At 36.8% G+C, this 19,837-nt stretch overlaps 3 protein-coding genes across 4 annotated transcripts; 2 read left to right on the top strand and 1 right to left on the bottom strand.

The window, feature by feature from the left end:
* Nucleotides 1-1,641: 1,641 nt before the first annotated feature.
* Nucleotides 1,642-4,027, bottom strand: LOC306847380 (THAP domain-containing protein 6-like). The gene is made up of 4 exons (XM_079381301.1): nt 3,504-4,027; nt 2,538-2,730; nt 2,360-2,461; nt 1,642-2,264 (listed from the first exon to the last, which is right to left on the bottom strand). The coding sequence occupies exons 1-4, from the start codon at nt 3,581-3,583 to the stop codon at nt 2,031-2,033; spliced, it is 609 nt and encodes a 202-aa protein (XP_079237427.1). The 5' UTR covers nt 3,584-4,027; the 3' UTR covers nt 1,642-2,030.
* Nucleotides 4,028-4,033: 6 nt separating this feature from the next.
* On the top strand, nt 4,034-11,626 carry LOC306847379 (alpha-taxilin-like). 2 transcript variants are annotated; one of them, XM_079381300.1, is made up of 12 exons: nt 4,046-4,161; nt 4,630-4,800; nt 4,877-5,137; nt 5,650-5,741; nt 6,302-6,472; nt 6,744-6,938; nt 7,299-7,418; nt 7,628-7,702; nt 9,040-9,132; nt 9,324-9,419; nt 9,506-9,541; nt 9,630-11,273. In XM_079381300.1, the coding sequence occupies exons 2-12, from the start codon at nt 4,650-4,652 to the stop codon at nt 9,768-9,770; spliced, it is 1,431 nt and encodes a 476-aa protein (XP_079237426.1). In that variant the 5' UTR covers nt 4,046-4,161; nt 4,630-4,649; the 3' UTR covers nt 9,771-11,273. The 2 variants fall into 2 exon arrangements, with proteins under 2 accessions (XP_079237425.1, XP_079237426.1); XM_079381299.1 differs by having other exon boundaries at nt 4,034-4,161; nt 9,506-11,626.
* A 92-nt stretch (nt 11,627-11,718) lies between these two features.
* Nucleotides 11,719-19,774, top strand: LOC306846747 (eukaryotic translation initiation factor 3 subunit I). Its single transcript, XM_079380336.1, has 11 exons — nt 11,719-11,855; nt 12,139-12,231; nt 12,305-12,392; nt 12,559-12,624; nt 13,860-14,009; nt 14,091-14,218; nt 14,686-14,796; nt 14,880-14,969; nt 15,074-15,147; nt 15,251-15,343; nt 18,823-19,774. The coding sequence occupies exons 1-11, from the start codon at nt 11,853-11,855 to the stop codon at nt 18,902-18,904; spliced, it is 978 nt and encodes a 325-aa protein (XP_079236462.1). The 5' UTR covers nt 11,719-11,852; the 3' UTR covers nt 18,905-19,774.
* Nucleotides 19,775-19,837: the final 63 nt, after the last annotated feature.

Raw genomic sequence — 19,837 nt, 5'->3', positions numbered from 1 at the left:
AGAATTTGGGTAGGAAAAGGTGCACAAGCAACAGGGTTGACTGCAAGCTTGAGAATACTGTCAAGCAAAGCTGATTCAAACACTTGTGAGAGCTCCACAAGGAGTGGACTGAAGCTGGGGTCAGTGCATCAAGAGTCACCACGCTCAGACGTCTTCAGGAAAAGGGCTACCAAGCCACTTCTGAACCAGAGACAACGTCAGAAGCGTCTTACCTGGGCTGTGGAGAGAAAGAACTGGACTGTTGCTCAGTGATCCAAAGTCCTCTTTTCAGATGAAAGAGAATTTATGGGGTATTGTCAAGAGAAAGATGAGAGACACCAGATCCAACACTGCAGATGACCTGAAGGCCGCTATCAAAGCAACCTGGGCTTCCATACCACCTCAGCAGAGCCACAAACTGATCACCTCCATGCCACGCCGAATTGAGGCAGTAATTAAAGCAAAAGGAGCCCCTACCAAGTATTGAGTACATATACAGTAAATTAACACTTCCCAGAAGGCCAACAATTCACTAAAAATGTTTTTTTTTATTGGTCTTATGAAGTATTCTAATTTGTTGAGATAGTGAATTGGTGGGTTTTTGTTAAATGTGAGTCTAAATCATCACAATTAAAAAGAACCAAAGACTTAAGCTACTTCAGTCTGTGTGCATTGAATTTATTTAATACACAAGTTTCACAATTTGGGTTGAATTACTAAAATAGATTAACTTTTACACAACATTCTAATTTATTGAGATGCACCTGTACAAATGGGCATGTGGTTTCTGGCACCAAGACATATGCAGCAGATCCTCTAGATCATGGGTGTTCATGGCCACTGCCCTGAACCGGCTAATCAAGGTCTTCAGATTGATTAGAACATCCAGGCAAGTGTGTTGGAAATTCTGTAGGACTTTGGCCCTCCAGGAGCAAGATTGGACAACCCTGCTCCAAGTTTGGATGTGGGACCTCGTTGGATCAGATTTGTTGGTCCAGCACATCTCATAGATGCTCAATTGGACTGAGAAATGGAGAATTTGGAGGCCAAAGCAACACCTTGAACTCATCATGTTCCTCAAACCATTCCTGAACAATGTGTGCAGTGTGGCAGGATGCGTTATCTTGCTGAAAGAGGCCATATTGCTATGATGGGGTGTTCATGTTCTGCAATAGTCTTTAGGTAGGTGGTACATGTCAAAATAACATCCACATGAATGCTGGACACAAGGTTTCTCAGCACGACATTTCCTGCTGCCATCTCTTCCTTAGGTAAATGACACCATAAAAGACTTGCCATTTTGGAGATGCTCTAGACATCACTATTTGGCCCCTGCCGAAGTCACTCAGAGAACTGACTGTTTACTTGCTGCTTAATATATCCCACCCACTAACAGGTGCCACTGTAATGATATAATCAATTCACTCATTGTGGCTGATTAGGGTTATATATATATAGAATAGGTCCCATATATGGAAATAGTTGTAATTGTATGTTATAAAAAGTTTTTCATTGATTTGTTATAATGGAATATAAAATACTGCAGTTTTTCCAGATTGCAAAAACATATTTCTCAAAATTACAAAATGATAACCCCCATAGCTAAACTCAAAAACCCATCATATACACTGAAGACCCATGTCACAATTTTTATTTTTTTTTCAAAATCAAAGATACCATAACAGTTCCTGAATTTAAGTTTAATGCTAAGTGTATTACAATAAAGCTGAAAGGAAAACTTTTTTTTTTAAAATAAAGTTACATTTACTGCACACTTTAAATATTTCTTATTATACAATTTTATTACAATTTAAATTTTTTCATATTCATTCCTGTATGCATAATATTTAAAAATACACAAAAAAGTGTGACCAGGCTACGACTGACAAATTGTCACAAAATAAATTAATATCACACAAGACTGAAGACTAAAGTCTTTTCCCACCAAACCACTGCACTGGAACTATAGACAAATCAAATATACATATCAACATATCTACCATCATTTCAACGCCAGGCTTGGCATCCATGGAACTCATCCGCCATACAGTTCAACTTTTTATTTTCATTTTCCCCGAGTAGAAATTGAGCTTGTGTTTCAACTCGTCATTTATAAAGTTCTTTCCATTCAGGTCCTCTAGAAGAGCTAGCACCATGTTCTTTGCCCTCTGTTCTCGTTTCTTCACATTCCTCATGTCTCGCTCCAGACTCTCCACTCTAGCCAAAGCTTCACTGAGTCTGGCCTTTAGATCAGTAGGATCTGCAGGCAATGCATAGGAATGGTCCTAGAAAAAAAGGAAGATGACAATTTTTATGCTATGTTTATAACACATCACTGAAAACATAGCTTTTTGGTGCATAATTCATAGAAAATACTCACTACATTAGGCAGAGGTTTAGTCTCTTGTAACTGCTGAGAATAGTTCACTGGTGGCCTCTCTTCAGCTTTCCTTGATGTTCTTGTTTTCCTGGGTGCCACTGGCTAAAGTTGAAGAAAAAATATAAAACTGATCCTAAAAACAAGCTATCAAAATCGTATGATATAATGGTAAACCTACTCTTTGTAGATGAGCTGGGAAATTGAAGACAGATGGTTTAGCTCCTTCTCGAATCCTGACAATTTGACCTGTCCTGTCCACATCCTGTGGCTTAAAGTGCTCACTGCAGAGCACAGAGCAGTCGCTGGCGGAAAAACCTTTCCTTCTTGTAGCTAATTCCCACTGCCTCCTCAATGCTTTCTCCCTAGGAAACCTTCAAAGTGTGTGAAAAGTTAGATAACCAGTTAACAATCGTCAGTTGCACAATATGTTAGTCAATCACCCGAAACAAGTTGCTTGTCATTAAAGTCAGTTTATAGAAAAATGCCAATATAGATGAAACGTTTTGGGCAATTTGGTTTGCAATATAAACCAGGGGTACTCGAAGTTTCAACGGCTTCATTGTATACAATTTATTCCTTAACAAAGGCCCAAACAGTAATAACTTGCATGGTGTCAGTATTTAGTACAGCTATGACGTTTTTGGAAGAGTAATTAGACATGTCTCCGTTTTCAGTAAAGTGAATGAAGTATACTATTTGTATACTATACTATTTTGAATAGTAGTAAAACAACTTATGATGACTAAGAATGTAAGTAATAAACAATGAAAAATCAGTGTGTACCTTGTTATTGTGTTATCAGCTGAAATAATAAGGAAAGTTAACTTGTCACACAATTTATTTATTTTTACCTGAAACGTGAGTCATATCAGACAAATGCACCAGTTTCACTTAGCTTCATTTCATTTCTGTAATGTGTATTAGCTAAATATTTAGGACACAGCAACGTGGCTTGGTGGCGCTGCTCAAAAGCGAGAAGGGTCATGCTGATTGGACCACTATAATAAATCCTAAGACTTTATATAAAACTTCACCTCGAATACAGTCTCAGCTTTCACAGTTAGCGACTGTTATCGTTAGCAATTAACAGTCTGGCTCTGTTACTGTAAAAATGACCTGATACAACCAGAATCAACAGTCTTACTTGTGAAAAGTAATTCCCCTGTATCTGCTTTGGACTGTGCGGCGGTTTTTGCAGCCCCAAGCAGCACACGAATCAGGCATATTTCCCTCCAGACCAGTCTTCTGGCAAAGAGCTGCCCGGTCCAATATGGCGGCGACGCTGACCCACAACGCAGATGATAGGAGGCGCTGTCGGAAACAAGAAGCTTCGAAATATTTTGTTCTGAATCAGTGGTTCCGAACTTGTGATTTCAGAAAAAGAGGATTCTTGTTTCGATACATAATTTCATGTTTACACTTTTTTTATTTTTATTTTATTTCATTAATTTATTTTTATTTTTATACCGCTTTTGACTAGCAGGCTCAACTAGTTTGCGTGCTTCGAAAAGCTTCGGTTTGCCATTACTATCGGCCAAATTCGGCGTTATTGAGAAATATTTTTTTTAGAAATATTAATTAATACAGAAACAAAACAACGAAAAATAAATAATAAAGCACAGTAATAAAACATGTATACACCGGAAGTTTGCAAACGCTCGACCAATCATCTTCGATTGTTTCCCTGGCATTTCCTGTGTCAGTTGGAAGCAGCTAACTGTTAGTTGGAAGGGGAAAGAGTGGTGACAAACATCAGAAGTGGTTTCTTGGACCAAACTAAAACACTGGCATTAATTTAAACGGTATTAGCTGACAGTACAGATGCATTTAATGTGTTTGTTTTGTGAAACTGTAAAACGGTAGAGCGAGTTAGCAGATGTTTAACTGAGCGTTTGGTTAGCCATGACTGCTAAACTAGTCGAGCGAGATGTTACACAGCTTATTATCTACAGTTTTAAAACGTTATTTTAAAGAAACACGTGTTCTTTGTTTTGGACGTCTGTTATTGACTGAAATTTGCAAGAAACATTTCATGATTGACAGTCGATTAAATGTCCTAAGTGTAATAAGTCGTTGTTTAGTGATTAGCATGCTATGGTATTGTGTGTATATATAGTGAGTTAACCAGTCATCCTCGTTTGTTTTGCCAGTCTCTCACGCTGTAAATTGGCAACTGAACTGAAACCGAGACTGTTCAAGCTATTAGATGCAATATGAAGTCTTGTAACCTCAGTCGTTTAACGTTGCCTGTGTGTTGGTGTGTCTTTTAGTATTTGTTTACAGATCAGCAATGCAGAGGAGTGAGATGGAGGATCCAGTAGCTGATAGCAGTGCAGATGATACTGAGGAGAGCACCGCTGCATCTGAGATGACCAACAGCCCTAAAGAAGCCGTAACACAGACAGATGGCACACCGACTAATTCTCAAGCAGAGGAAGGATGTAAGTGTATCCCAATGTGTCCAATTATTCATTGCCGTATTTCTTCTCGCTCATCTTCCATGTTTCTTATGTTCAGTGGCAGAGGCTGGAGTGAATTCTGCGTCCTGTGACATGGCTGAGGAACTGAGCAGACAGCTGGAGGACATCCTCAGCACCTATTGTCATGAGGATGGTGGTGAGGATGCGGCGGTGACCAGCGGCCAGCCTGACGGTGTGGAAGTGAACGGGCTGTCTGAGAAGGAGGACGGCAAGCAGGAGGAGGCCAAACTGAATGGCAATGGATGCACTGAGAAGGACCAGAAAAAGCTGCAGGACAAGAAGAAAGTGAAAGGACTGGGTGAGTCAATGTGTTTGCCTGAACGTGCAACACCATCTACCTTTGGCTCACTCTTAATGCTCTTTACATTATATGGCACAGTTAAACAGTGACAAGACAATGATAATGTTATGGAAGATTTCTTTTTTATCTTTCTTTTCATCAAAGAATCCTGAAAAAGTTATATTTTTTTCTACAAAAAATATTAAGCAAAACAACAGTTTTCAACATTGACGATAAGAAATGTTTCTTGAGCAGCAAATTGTCATATTAGAATGATTTCTGAAGGATCATGTGTCACTGAAGACGGGAGTAATGATGCTTTACATCACAGGAATAAGTTACATTTCACAATATATTAAAATAGACAACAGCTATTTTAAATTGTAATGATATTTTAGAATTTTTAAGTTTTTACTGTATTTTTAGATCAAATAAATTTGGTCACATTGTTGCTCTGCAAAATTTTGTGTCAATAACCAGCCCTATTCTTAACCTGAAAAAGAAATCTGTTTTCTGCTTGTGTATTTTAGGCAAGGAGATCACCCTTCTTATGCAGACCCTCAACACATTGAGCACTCCAGAGGAGAAGCTGGGTGGTCTTTGTAAGAAGTATGCTGAGCTGGTGAGACATGACGATATCAGAAATAAATGCTACCTTTTTAGGGTGTAAAAAAACATTTCACTGACATTATAAATGGAGTTGAGGGATAAAAATAAAACAGTAAAAAGAGTTGCCGTTGTGTCCTGATGAGCTGATTAAGGGTCAATAGCATTTCAGCTGACTGGGCTTGAGCTTGTTTACGTGAATACAGTACTAGGAAATACGTGGGTTTTCTCGGCACACATTTCCACATGAAGAGCCTTATTCAGTGATACATTTCTAAAGATGTTTCACATCTTCATTCCATCACCACTAAAATTCCCTGGGATGCGCTGAAATATTGGCCTGTAATCTAAATCAGCTGATAAATGCAAGTCCATTATTCTCAAAGAGCTTTGTTACTTGTGATAGGAAACCAAGTTTCAGCTCTAAAATTCACTCTCAAAAAAATCTCACCTCTCCATTTTATCACAAAATTCTAATAATATTTTGATGTCCTTTAATAGTATTTTTTGTGATTAAAATAATATAGTAATATAACAAATTATAATAATGCACCTGTTCTGCTTTGTTTCTTTTAGCTAGAGGAGCACCGTAATGCTCAGAAACAGATGCGGGTTCTGCAGAAGAAGCAGACGCAGCTGATCCAGGAGAAGGACTACTTAAGAAACGAGCACAGCAAAGCCATCCTAGCACGCAGCAAGCTGGAGAGTCTCTGTCGAGAACTGCAGAGGCACAACCGCACACTTAAGGTACACCAACTTGATATGAATGCAAATAACATGATATCCGTTATTTGCGCTCAGAGGGTTTTGTGTAATTCATCGTGTGTGTGGTGCCTGCCTCATGCAAAATTAAAATTCAGAGGTAATCGGAACAGAGATCTGCCTTGGCAGTTTTCCTTCCCTGCTGCTCAAAGTATAGTTTCATCTGCTCCAACTCCTCTTTTCACATAACCAGAGGCTTGTTGCCTTATATTTTCCATAATGAGATAAATGGATTGATGTTTGCTGTGCTTGGCAGGAGGATGGTGTGCAACGTGCCCGATTGGAGGAGGAAAAAAGGAAGGAAGTGACTTCACATTTCCAGGTGACTCTGAACGACATCCAAGTTCAAATGGAGCAGCACAACGAGCGTAATGCAAACCTAAGGCAGGAGAACATGGAGCTGGCTGACAAACTGAAGAAGCTTATTGAGCAGTATGAGCTCAGAGAGGAGGTGAGAGATATGAAAATAAAGGATGAAGAGAGAAGGGCACTTCTAGAAGGGAAAAAAAAATTGTAATATCTTTTAACGGAAGTTGTCTGTAAATCAATAGCAGCTGTGCTGTGCTACTATTTGTTAGGCTTCAAATTATAAACAATAGAGAATTTACAGTGCCGTTCAAAATGAAGACAAAGTATTTGGACTCTTTTCAAATGTTGATTTGTTCATATTAATGTGACTAGTCAACATTAATGTGTGTACAAGTAAAACATGACACTTGGTTTTATATTTTATATAATGCAATGACATATTTAAGTTTGACTTGTGTTGTTTTGGAGCCACTGTATCTAAGAGAGTTGTTTTCTTTCTCAGCATATTGACAAGGTGTTCAAGCAGAAAGATCTGCAGCAACAGCTGGTAGATGTGAAGCTTCATCAGGCACAGGCACTGCTCAAGGACTCAGAGGATAGGCATCAGAAGGAGAAAGACTTTGTGAGTTTCTGCATCCTTAAAACTGTACTGCAAACATGCTGTCAGCTGAGGTTGAAGAAGAAAACATTTATTAATTGGGGGAATGAATGTACCAAAACTTGACTGTGAGACCTGCACTATATATCCACCGGTGTGGTTATGCCCTCTGGGCAATAGCTTCCAGTCAATAATTAAGGTTTTATATGGTTTGTAATTTCTTTCTTTTTCAGCTCCTGAAAGAGACAGCTGAGTCCCAGAGGATGTATGAGCTTATGAAACAGCAGGAAGTCCATCTGAAACAGCAGGTGAGAAACATAGGATAGACCATGCACCAACATTTTTTATTTTTTTTAAATAAATTAATACTTTTATTCAGCAAGATGCATACCATTGATCAAAAGTAACAGTAAAGACATGGATAATGTTTCAAAAAATTTGAAATAAGATCTATCAAAGAATCCTGAAAAAAATGTATTGTGGTTTCCGTGAAAATATAAAGCAGCACACATTTTCGACATGTATAATAAGAAATGCTTCTTAAGCACCAAATCAGCATATTAGAATAATTTCTGAAGGATAATGTAACACTGAAGACTGGAGTAATGAAGCTGAAAATTCAGCTTTGCATCATAGGAATAAATTACGTTTTAAAATATATTAAAATAGAAAACAGTTCTTTTTAAATTGTAACAATTGTAATCACAATATTACTATTTTACTGTATTTTTTTGTCAAATAAATGCAACTTTGGAGAGAAAAATAAACTTTTCAAAAACATTAAAGGGATAGTGCGCCCAAAAAATTCTGTCATTAATTACTCACCCTCATATTGTTTCAAACCCGCAAGACCTTCGTTCATCTTCAGAACACAAATTAAGATTTTTTTAGCAAATCTGAGCTTTCTGACCCTCCATAACATAATTAAGATATTTTTGGTTAAATCATTTTGACCCTGCATAGACAGCAAGGGACCTACCACTTTCAAGGCCCAGAAAGGTAGTAAGGACACTGTTAAAATAGTCCATGTGACATCAGTGGTTCAACCTTAATTTTATGAAGCTACGAGAATACTTTTTGTGCACAAAGAAAACAAAAATAACTGCTTTATTCAACAATTCTTCTCTTCCGGCTCCTGCGTCAGCAGCACCACACGCATGTGCTGTGGTACTGTTGTGAATATGCGCCGAATTCAGACACTTGTTGAATAACAGAAATTGTTGAATAAAGTCGTTGGTTTTGTTTGACTATTTTAGTGATGTCCTTACTATCTTTCTGGGCCCTAAACATGGTAGTTCCATTGCTGTCCATGGAGGGTCAAAAAGCTCTCGGAAATTCTTCAAAATTATCTTAATTTGTGTTCAGAAGATGAACAAAGGTCTTGCACATTTGGAGCGACATGAGGGTGAGTAATTAATGACAAAATCCCTTCAAGAAATCTTGCCAACCCCAAACTTTTGAAAAGTATTGCATATCACACTTGGCATTGCATGGATGTAAACTGAATCCAGGATCTACCCAAAACTCCTTTGCATTGGGACGGTGGTTTTTACACAGTCAAGCGGCATTTAGAAACATGTTACTGTTTCATGTGTTTAACTGAAGTAAATCTGAGGCTGAAATGTTTTTATGTTGTCTTTTACAGCTCTCATTGTACACAGAGAAGTTTGAAGAGTTTCAAAGCACACTTTCCAAAAGCAACGAGGTGTTCACAACATTCAAACAAGAGATGGAAAAGGTAAATGACTGTTGAATAATTACGCTGTTGACTTCACGTCCCTGCAAAGAAACTTATCAGTCTTCAAGGTCTGTGTTCATGCGTAGAATGTAGGTTGTCTTAGGCGTTGCTACATATTTCCCAACACAAAAGACAAATCTCTAAAGCCTTTATGTGAAGGTGATTTAATCTGAATTTGCGTTGTCCCACAGATGACAAAGAAGATTAAGAAGCTGGAGAAGGAAACAACCATGTACAGATCACGATGGGAAAGTAGTAACAAAGCCCTGCTGGAAATGGCAGAGGAGGTGATTGTTGTCTTTGCAAGTTCGTACTTAAAGCTTTGTTACGCCAGCTAAAAATCGTATGTCTTTTCTCTCTGTGTCCACTGTAGAAAACACTACGAGACAAGGATTTCGAAAGCCTGCAGGTGAAGGTGCAGCGGCTGGAAAAGCTCTGTCGTGCATTACAGATAGAACGCAACGAGCTGAGTAAGAAGGTTCAGGGTGTCTCCACAGGTGTTGAGAGTAAGCCAGAGACAGAGACGGGGTCACCATCAGAAGCCACAGACACGGAGGAGGGCAGCCCTGTCCATCAGAACAGCGCAGAGACTCCACAAACCACTTGTAGCCCGGTGTGCCACTGCGCTCCAGATCTAGAGGCCGAGACTCACAGAGAGGTTTGCTCAGCCCAGGATTGAGTCTTGCTGCTGCTGCTGGGCGGCCAGGACACACACAATCCTTCCCGCCTCTACCAGACCCCCGACCCTCCATCGGCAGTCAGCGTCTGTTGTTTTCCACATCTGCGTTCACACTTGAACCGCTGACTTGGCTGCTCCTGGGGGGTTTCATTGTGTCAGGGAAGATTGTGCCTTCAACATGATTCCTATGCTGCATTTATAATCTTTGGTTTTTATGTGGCTTACTTTATCCCACCCTATTCCCAAGAAAATTCCATATTTGCATTTAGAGGGGCATGGATGTTGCTGCTGTGTCGGAATGCTCAGTGTTTGTCCACTAAATGCTTGTCTCCTTTCTGTTTGGCTGATAAAACGTATAGAATCTTAACAGGCAGATTGCTGAAATCGGTGAAAAATTCTTTACCGTGAAACAGCAGTTGTAATGCGACGCTATTTCTTTGGGTGTATTTATTTAATTTCTCTCCTTAAGTTGTTGTATCAGGTAAAATCTGCTTGTACACTTTCCAGCCACCCTCTTTCTTTGGTTTAACTCCCATAAATCATAGTTCGCACCAAACAAAGAATGTATGATTTGTTATTCATCTTCACTACTCCGAGTTTAGAATTGTAGACGTAGAGTTAAGACTAACACTGTTTTTTGAGTTTAAGGTTCGTGTAATCTGAACCCACATTTTCTTTTATGCTTCTGCACAACACTTGAATTTGTAACGTGTCTTTTAACTCAAGTTTACACCATCTTTAAACACCACTAGCTTCTTTAATTTAATATCCAGCATTGTAGATGCATTCCTTTAACATTCCGTTAACTTCTAATTAGGAATGTGCACTTAAATGATGTCATGACCAATGAGCTGTTCTCATTCAGTGTGTGATTTTCAGTTTGGACAGTTTTCATGTTCAGTTGTTTCAGATACTGATCACATGACTGTGTGTTTAACATTCAAATTGTAAAAAAAAAGCCCAGTTACATCAGATTAAACAGGAAGATTCAAGGACACTATGCAATTCTAGCTCTGTTCATGTCATCTCAGTGTTGAGCATGTGAGCAAAGCACTGACAAGCTGAGAAACGAATGTACGTTCCACACAAAGTGACTTAGTTTTGTGATGTCAGTAAATTTCAGCACTCTTGAATTTCTTGTTCCCTCCATTACTTTGAGAACTTGTCGTTTTTGTCCCCCCTCAGTACCCTTGGTGAGTGAAGTACAAAAGTATTGGTGCTTAAGTGCTTAATGTGCATCAAGTCGGTCATGTAAACCCTTCCATATTTCATTCTAGTCAGTCAAGGTTTAGATTTTTGTTTCAAAACGTTTGTGAACTGGTATGTGTGTGAAATTAATTAAATTTTATTTGCTGGTCACTCAAATTTGACTTTCCCAAAGGAGGTACCAAAGATCTTTGTTGATTTGTTTCCCCCTCACACCCTGTATCCATCTATTTGCAAATTAAAATACTAAGAATATAAAAGTGTGATTTCTGTAGTCATTGTTAATTAACTGATATATTAGACTTGATGATAACGTAAACTAATAACTTTACCTGCATGCTTGAGAAACCCAATTTTAAACTTGTTCAAATATTACGAATTATTATTGAAGTGAAAATAAGCGTTTTTATTGTGTAAATTAATTAGTAAGTATATATGAGTGTTATTTATTTGTATTAGTAAAACAATGTTTTTTTATTAAGTTAGTAAAAAAAGAATAAGTGTGAATTTGTACTCTTGATTTAACAGCGTCCAGTGTTCGAGACACAGAACAATAAACTCATTATCTGGCCATTCTAATAAAACTGACAAGCTGTTTATGATCTCAAGTAAAACTAAAGGTATTAAATGTGTCTTTTGTTGTTGCTAAAGACCGGACCGTTAGAATTGTTTGTTGTTCAGCGGGGACTTCTTTTTTTTCTGTACAGGAAGTGAAAGCCGTCTCTTCCGTTTGTAACCTGGCGCAGTTGAGCACGCGTACCGCGTACTGTTTTTTTTTCTTCGGCAGGTTTATATATAATTTCGGTTATATTCTGTCGATACAAAACCGTAGATAATGGTAAGTCTAGATCTATGCATTTTCTGAGCTGTTAAATAAATCGGGGACTCACCGGAAGATTGCTGACCGGTGGTTTTATTAGCTAACAGATGCTAAGTATTAGATTTGGCCAAATATTAGATCCTTCATATAATTGCGAAATTACATTGTGACAGCATCAGGAAGAGCGAAAACGTTTTTTAGACATTAATGCATACAGTCTTGTGTTATTACAATAACTGACATAATCGCTTGCCATGTATTTAATGACCATTAACTCACACATGCTTTATATTTTGCATAGAAACCCATTCTTCTCCAGGGCCACGAGAGGTCCATCACTCAGATCAAATACAACAGAGAAGGAGATATCTTGTTCTCAGTAGCCAAGGATCCAGTAAGTGCTAAACTACAATCTTGTCTTGTTTTTTTGGGGATTATTATGTTTTACATGTATGTTGTCATTGTAGATTGCGAATGCGTGGTACTCTGTGAATGGAGAGAGGCTTGGCACTTACAATGGACACACAGGGGCCGTCTGGTGTGTGGATGTTGACTGTATCCTTTCTAAAAGATCTGCTCTACTGTTGGAGCAATGCTAGATCAGGCTCATTCACTTCTGTTTGTATTAAAGTCATTTGGATTTAGATGAATATTTCACCTGCACTGTTCTTTACTACGAGTCATTTGTTTTTGGAAAAGTTTTCCTTAACATGTTTCGAAGGGGACACTAAGAACGTATTGACGGGATCTGCTGATAACAGCTGCAGGCTCTGGGACTGTGAGACAGGTTTAGTACAGTTACACTAATACCTCTCTGTTTTCTTCTTTTCTTGACACGTGACAAAAAATCCAATAAAAGCACAAATGTATTTGAATATTTCAAAAATAAAATTGCAATTAACTTATTTAAACTATTTAAATTGTCAAGAATTTTAGCCTTGTTCTTCCATAGTATTTTTTTTTTTTTTTATTTTTTTTTTTTGGGATGAATAAACAATGTTAAATAGTTTGTTTAAAAAAAAAAATCCAAAATTTAAATATTAAATATAATTATTTTAGATATTAATATTTTAAAATAAAACTTAAGTAGCATACCATTTTTTTCCACTTCTTATTTGCAAACAATTACAAATTCTTAATCTTTTTTTTTTTTTTCTCCAGTTGAAGATTAAAAAAAAATGTTTTTTAAGAAAATATAAATAATCATTAAACCATATGATTAGTTTTCTCAATTTCAGCCTTTTATATTTTTTTATCATCTTTAGATGGTCACAGCATCTACATTTCGTTTTTATTATAATAACAATAAATAATAATAATTTAGTTTTAAATTTTCTCAATAATTCAAGCTTTTTAATTTTTTATTATACAATCTCCAGACATTAAAATCACCTGCATATTGTTTTTCTGGTTTCAAATGGTAATATCTTAATTTAGCTTATTTAAATCACAGAAGCTTGAAGAAATTGTTGTTGTTATTATTATTATTATTATTAATATTATTAATAATAATATAATTATATATGATAATTATAAACTGTAGGCTTATCTTAATTTTCCCCATAATTTCAGCCTTTTCATATTTTTTTTTTTACATTCTCCAGTCATACCACCTGCATATTATTTTTAAAATATTAATTTAGTTCTGCATTTTCTCAATTTCACCCTTTTTTACAATTGTTTTTAAAATATTAATATCATTTACACAATATTTTAATTATATTCATATATTTTATACAATCTCCAGACAGTAAAAACCACATACACATTAAAATTTAAGCCCAGCAAAATGCATTTAAAAAATATTTTTAATTCAGAAATAGAAATGTTCATCAAAAAAGTGAGTTTTTAGTATGAAGTTTAGCATCATGTCTTTATTGTATTTGTACATTGTGAGCTTTCTTTCACAAACCACTTAGCCAAAAAAAAAAAGAATATAAATGAATAAAAATATTAAAACTGATTTAACAGCCTTTACACCTTTAGTCTTGTTGAATGAGTTCTGTGTGTTGACTTCCTCAGGAAAGCAGCTGGCTCTGCTGGAGACGAGCTCTGCGGTGAGGACGTGCGGCTTTGACTTCAGTGGGAACATCATAATGTTTTCCACAGACAAGCAGATGGGCTACCAGTGCTTTCTCAACTATTTTGATCTGCGGGACCCCCAACAAATCGGTTAGTATTTTACCACTGGTGATTAAAGCAATACTGGTGATGCTTCCTATCAAAAATAAATATTTTGTTTCTCTCCTACAGCGGACAACCAGCCATATATATCCGTTCCCTGCAATGAGTCAAAGATCACCAGTGCTGTGTGGGGTCCGCTGGGAGAGTTTGTGATTGCCGGCCATGAAAATGGAGAAATTAACCAGTACAGTGCTAAGGTTTGTGCCCTTTGTTTCTCTTACAGTAAGATTTTTTTGCAAATAAATACTTTTATTCAGCAAGGATGCATTAAATTGACTACAAGTGACTGTACATTGTTCATTTTTAAGTCAAATATATGCTGTTCTTTTGAACTTTCTATTCATCAAAGAATCTTTTGTCAAGTTTCCACAAAAATATTATGCAGAACAACTGTTTTCAACATAAGAAATGTTTCTCTCAGCATATTAGAATGATTTCTGAAGGATCATGTGATACTGAAGACTGAAGTAACGATGCTTGCATCACAGGAATAAATTACTTAAAAAAATAAAAGAAAGAAAACGGCTATTTCAAATTGTAATATTTTACAGTATTGCTGTATTTTTGACCAAATAAATACAGCCTTGGTGCAAAAGAGGCTTCGAAATGTTAGAAATCTTACCGATTTAAGAAATGTTAGTTGTCTAAATGTGTGATTCTTCAGTCAGGGGAGATTCTGAAGAAGGCAAAGGAACACACCAAACAGATCAACGACATCCAGTCGTCTGTGGATCTTACGATGGTCATCAGTGCCTCCAAAGACTGTACTGCCAAGGTTTGTGTTGAAAACTAACTGGTAAACTGTCAGGAATGATGCTGGGCTAGTCTGACTCGTATTCGGCTTCCTTCATTGTGCAGTTGTTTGACTCCACAACCCTCGATCACATCAAAACCTTCAAGACAGAACGACCTGTTAACTCAGCTGCCATCTCGCCCATCATGGACCATGTAAGTTTCTGAAGTCTACTGTAGTTTCTCCCATGCTACAGTTAATTTAACTGCAAGCAAATCCTGTTCTACATTGGCAATAGCAGAGATGTTCTGTTGCTCAGGTGGTGATGGGAGGTGGTCAGGAGGCCATGGAAGTCACAACCACTTCTACTAGGATCGGCAAATTCGAGGCCAGGTTAGTGCTGTCACGGCTGTGATTCTGTCTGGAAGATAATTAGGAATTTTTAAATGTGATCTTAATATCATGAAAATGCATTGATTAAAAAAAACTCTTCTAGGTTTTTCCATGCGGCTTATGAAGAGGAGTTTGGTCGTGTGAAGGGACACTTCGGCCCCATCAACTGTGTGGCCTTCCACCCGGATGGGAAAAGGTTAGTTCCTGCATTTGTTTTCTTATAACATTTACTTTGTCATTAGTTTACTATATGTGACCCCGTCTGTGAAACCCCGGCTAAAGTCGCATGATCTAATTCTGAGATAAAGAGTGTTAAAAGTATTAGTAAAAGTATAAGTAGTACGTATAAGTATTGTGATAGCCACAAAAATAGGTAATTTGTGTTTATTGCTGTAAATGTTAGATTATATCAGTGGCTTCGAGATACAGTTCTCTAATTTTCTTTTTTAACATGATAAATGCTGAAATTAATAACTTTATTAACACTACGTTTTATTATTTTGTGCCAAACAATACCGGAGGTTTGCTTCCTAAATACTGATTTCAATCATCGATGAGTTTAATTTCGGTGCAGAAACACCTGCTGAATCTCATATCATTCGATTCAAAAACTTATTTTCAATCATTATAAACTACAAATAGACCGTAATATCAATTCACGAGAGTGAAAATCATGTCTGTCTATTTGTTTTGTTACTCAACATTCTGCCAAGATAATCAGCTCAATTTTAAGGGCATTTTATGCCTGATACGTGTCAAAATAATTCGGTCTTTGGATGCTGATCATGACGCTGATGCTGCGGCGATTAATTCCTATCTGGCATGAAGCTCGATGCTGTGAACGAGTCTGCGTCAATCTGTAAACACAAACACAAAAGAATAGTCTAGATTTTTAATATACAGTGCCCTCCATAAGTATTGGAACAGTAAAGACAAAATTGCTCTGTTGGCTGTGGAGTGAAGACATTTACAAATATGATTAAAAGATGAACATGAGACAAAACTACAGAATGTCACATTTTATTATTGGGTGATTCAACACATAGATGTTTTACCAGCTAAGAAGTTCAGCACTTTTAGAGTTTCATCCCTCTATCTGATGTGAGCATAAGTATTGGAACAGTTGCCTCACAGGTCTTTCTAAGTGATCAGCTGTGTCCTGTTGCTCTTCAGATATTAAAAGCAGGGAATGTGTCGAATCAGTTATATCCATTACTTCTGTATTCTGAATCTTGCATTCGATGATGACACACACAAACCAGGATGAAGACGAGGGAGCTGACTTTGAGAGAAAAGCAAGTGATTTGGATGAAAGTCAGTTAGAGCTCTAGCAAAAACAAAGGGCATGGAGAAATCAAGAGTTTGGAAACCACCAGCAACCAACAACGACCTGATCGGCTGAGAAAACAACAGTAGTTGATGACAGACAAATCATAAAAGCTGTGAAAATTAACCCTAAAAGACGTGTCTGTAAAATCATCAACAACTTCCAGAAAGCTGGGGTGATGTTCTGACAATCTCCTGTCCTCAGGAGACTTTGACACAGAATTACAGATGCTACACAGCAAGATACAAACCTCTGACCAACACCAAAAATAGAAAGGCAAGATTAGAGTTTGCAAAAAAGCACAAATGTGAGCCAGAAGAGTTTTGGAACTGTGTTTATGGACCGATGAGACTAAGATGAACCTTTCTCTAAGTGATGGGAAAGCAAAAATGTGGAGAAAAAAAGGGAACTGCAATGATCCCAAGCATACAGCCTCATCTGTAAAGCATGGTGGAGGTGGTGTCATGGCATGGGCATGCATGACTGTCTCTGGAACAGGCCCCTCTCAACTTTACTAATGACTTAATGTATGATGACAGTAGCAGAATGAATTTGGAAGGGTACAAAACCATCTTGCCTACCAATATTCAAGAAAATGCCTTCAGATTCATTGGGAAGTGCTTCATATTGCATCAGGACAATGACACAAAACACCCTGCCAGTTCAGTCAAGGAATTTATAAGGGCAAAGAAAAGGAAAGTCTTAGATTGCCCAAGTCAATCTCCAGATTTAAATCTGATTGAACATGAATATCACCAGCTGAAGAGGAGAGTAAAGGCAGAAACTCCCCAAAACAAGCAACAACTGGAATTGGCTGCATTAAAGGCTGGGAAAAGTATTTCAAAGGATGAGACCAAGAGTCTGGTGATGTCTATGGGTCACAGACTCACTGCTGTGATTGTGTGCAAGGGATCTGCAACTAAATAATAGCTTTTAATCTTTTATATCTGCCTTATGTTCAACTGTCCCAATACTTATGCTCACATCAATGAGTGGGATGAACTCTAAAAGTGCTGTTCTTTTTATTTGGTAAAACGTGTACGTGTTGAAATGGCTAATAATAAAATGTGACATTCTGTAGTTTTGTCTCATATTCATCTTTTAATCATATTTGCAAATGTCTTGACTCCACAGCCAACAGAGCAATTTTGTCTTTACTGTTCCAATACTTATGGAGGGCACTGTGTGTATATAGGCCTATAATACTATTACTGTTTATTTTAGACTAAATGACTCTTAATATGCATTAATAAAAAGTTTTGTATGTCCTACGGAAGCAAAGGACCGTCTCATGTTTTGGTTTTTAAAAAAAGAATATGCATCAGTGAGAAAATAAAGTGCAGGATGTGCTTGATGTTAAAAAGTTTTTAAAAGTAATAAAACAAAAAGACTCGTCTCTCAGGCAGCATGCGCTCCCGGATCCCGAATGAACGGTTAGACCATCAGACACAGAATTACAGTATTTCAAAATATAAGTCTTGACGTGTATTCAAGCAAACATAGTCAGTTTATGACTTAATTGATCGTTTGGGGAACAGTTGGGGAAAAACGTGATATGTAACAAATATTAGATCTGTGCATTAGCCTATGCTGCCGTCTGTCATTAATAGATCAAACAATAGAAAATGAAGTGAATCACTCTCTGCTCTTGAGTGAATAATTTTAGTAGCTAAAAATGTTCATTTATAATAAATACAATAAAGACTACAGTGATTATTTTTTGTGTATTGCTGGATTTATTCCAAATGTTGCACAATGAATTAATTATTTACTTAAATTTCATATACATACAGAATTTATACATGTATTAAAGACATTTTCTACTTTTATTTAATTTGATTAATAACCTTATATAAATCATTTCAGTAAATTGACTTGTAATCGTTGCTCCAATCAAGCTCTTGTGCCCCCCCCCCCCCATTTGTTTCAATGTTTTTGTGCTGTTTGGGCATGCACATCATAATAGATGGGTCTGTTTTACAAAACTTAAAGAATTTTCCCATAAATGTGACACATAACTGAAAATGGGAGAATCTGGTATATGGCACATAGTCAGGATAATTATGGTTAAAATGTGTTGCAGTTTTAGATAAAAGCTTTTCTTTACGTTGGAATTTCTCAAAAACATGATTTTCTGAGTCCGAAATTAAGCAAATTTTTGACATGGTCTAACTCGGTCAATATTAAAGATATCAATATAATATTTTCACAGAATGTTGTTTACATTTGTTGGATGATTTTGTAGAAAACAGTGAATCACACACAAATGACACTTGCTGGGTTTTCACAGAGTGGGTCACATTTATCCTTGATTTTTTTTTTTAACGATGTCACTCTTGCACCCACAGTTACAGCAGTGGAGGAGAGGATGGTTATGTCAGAATTCATTACTTCGATTCCCCGTATTTTGATTTTGAGCTCGAGGCGTAATAAACAGTGACCGTCAGTGTTCCCAACATGCAGGACAGATCACCGTTTGATCACAGCAGTAGCACCTGATCGAATTCACAAGGCTGGAAATGGAGATTGTATTTTATATGGTCACCTGCATACAAACATTGCATTTAAAGCATTTCATGCAATGTGTATTTAATACATTGAACATTCTGAATAAACTGGGTTTGAGATACAAAGTGGCCTGTTTGGTTACTGCTCGTCTTTTTACATGTTGGATCCATCACTGTAGAAATACTAAAATTAATTTGTTTGGTTTAACTAATGCAAGTCCCCTCCCATTTTTTTTCAAGGCATTTTTGTTTCCAGAATTAATCTAGGTCAATTGTTGTTGTTCAGTAAACACATTAAAGGGATAGTTCATCCAAAAATGGAAATGTCATCAACTCGCCTGTATGCGTTTCAGAGGACGTTTAGAAACCAACCAAAAGTTCAAAGCACTTTTGTTCCACAAAAGGAAGTCATATATACACGTTATATATATATATATATACACACACATGTATCAAGTCAAATATACGGTATACATACCCACCAACATTATGTACACTACATGGTTACAGTTTACCTGTCCATGTATAGCATTTTATTTACCTGCATGCTGTCATGTGACCATTAACCAACAGAGAACCTTAACATACAAATGTGATAATCAAATATTCATTTTAAAATCTCAGATACGTCAAGTAAATATTACGTAAAATGTTTAAAAAGTTTGGGAATGCCTGCATGTAAATCAAATATATATTTGTGCATTTTAATGTGTTTGAAAGACAAGAGCCTTCCAAAATTGGTTTAATAACCTACTGTGTGATAATTCAAATAAAAATAAATGTGTTCATCAGTAGTTGAAGCAATGTTCAAATAACTTAAACCTGAAATGATGTTGGATCTTAATGTAATTTAATC

This window comes from Barbus barbus, assembly GCF_936440315.1.
Source record: "Barbus barbus genome assembly, chromosome: 27".
NCBI lineage: Eukaryota > Metazoa > Chordata > Actinopteri > Cypriniformes > Cyprinidae > Barbus > Barbus barbus.
This window is presented reverse-complemented; position numbering and strand designations above follow the sequence as displayed.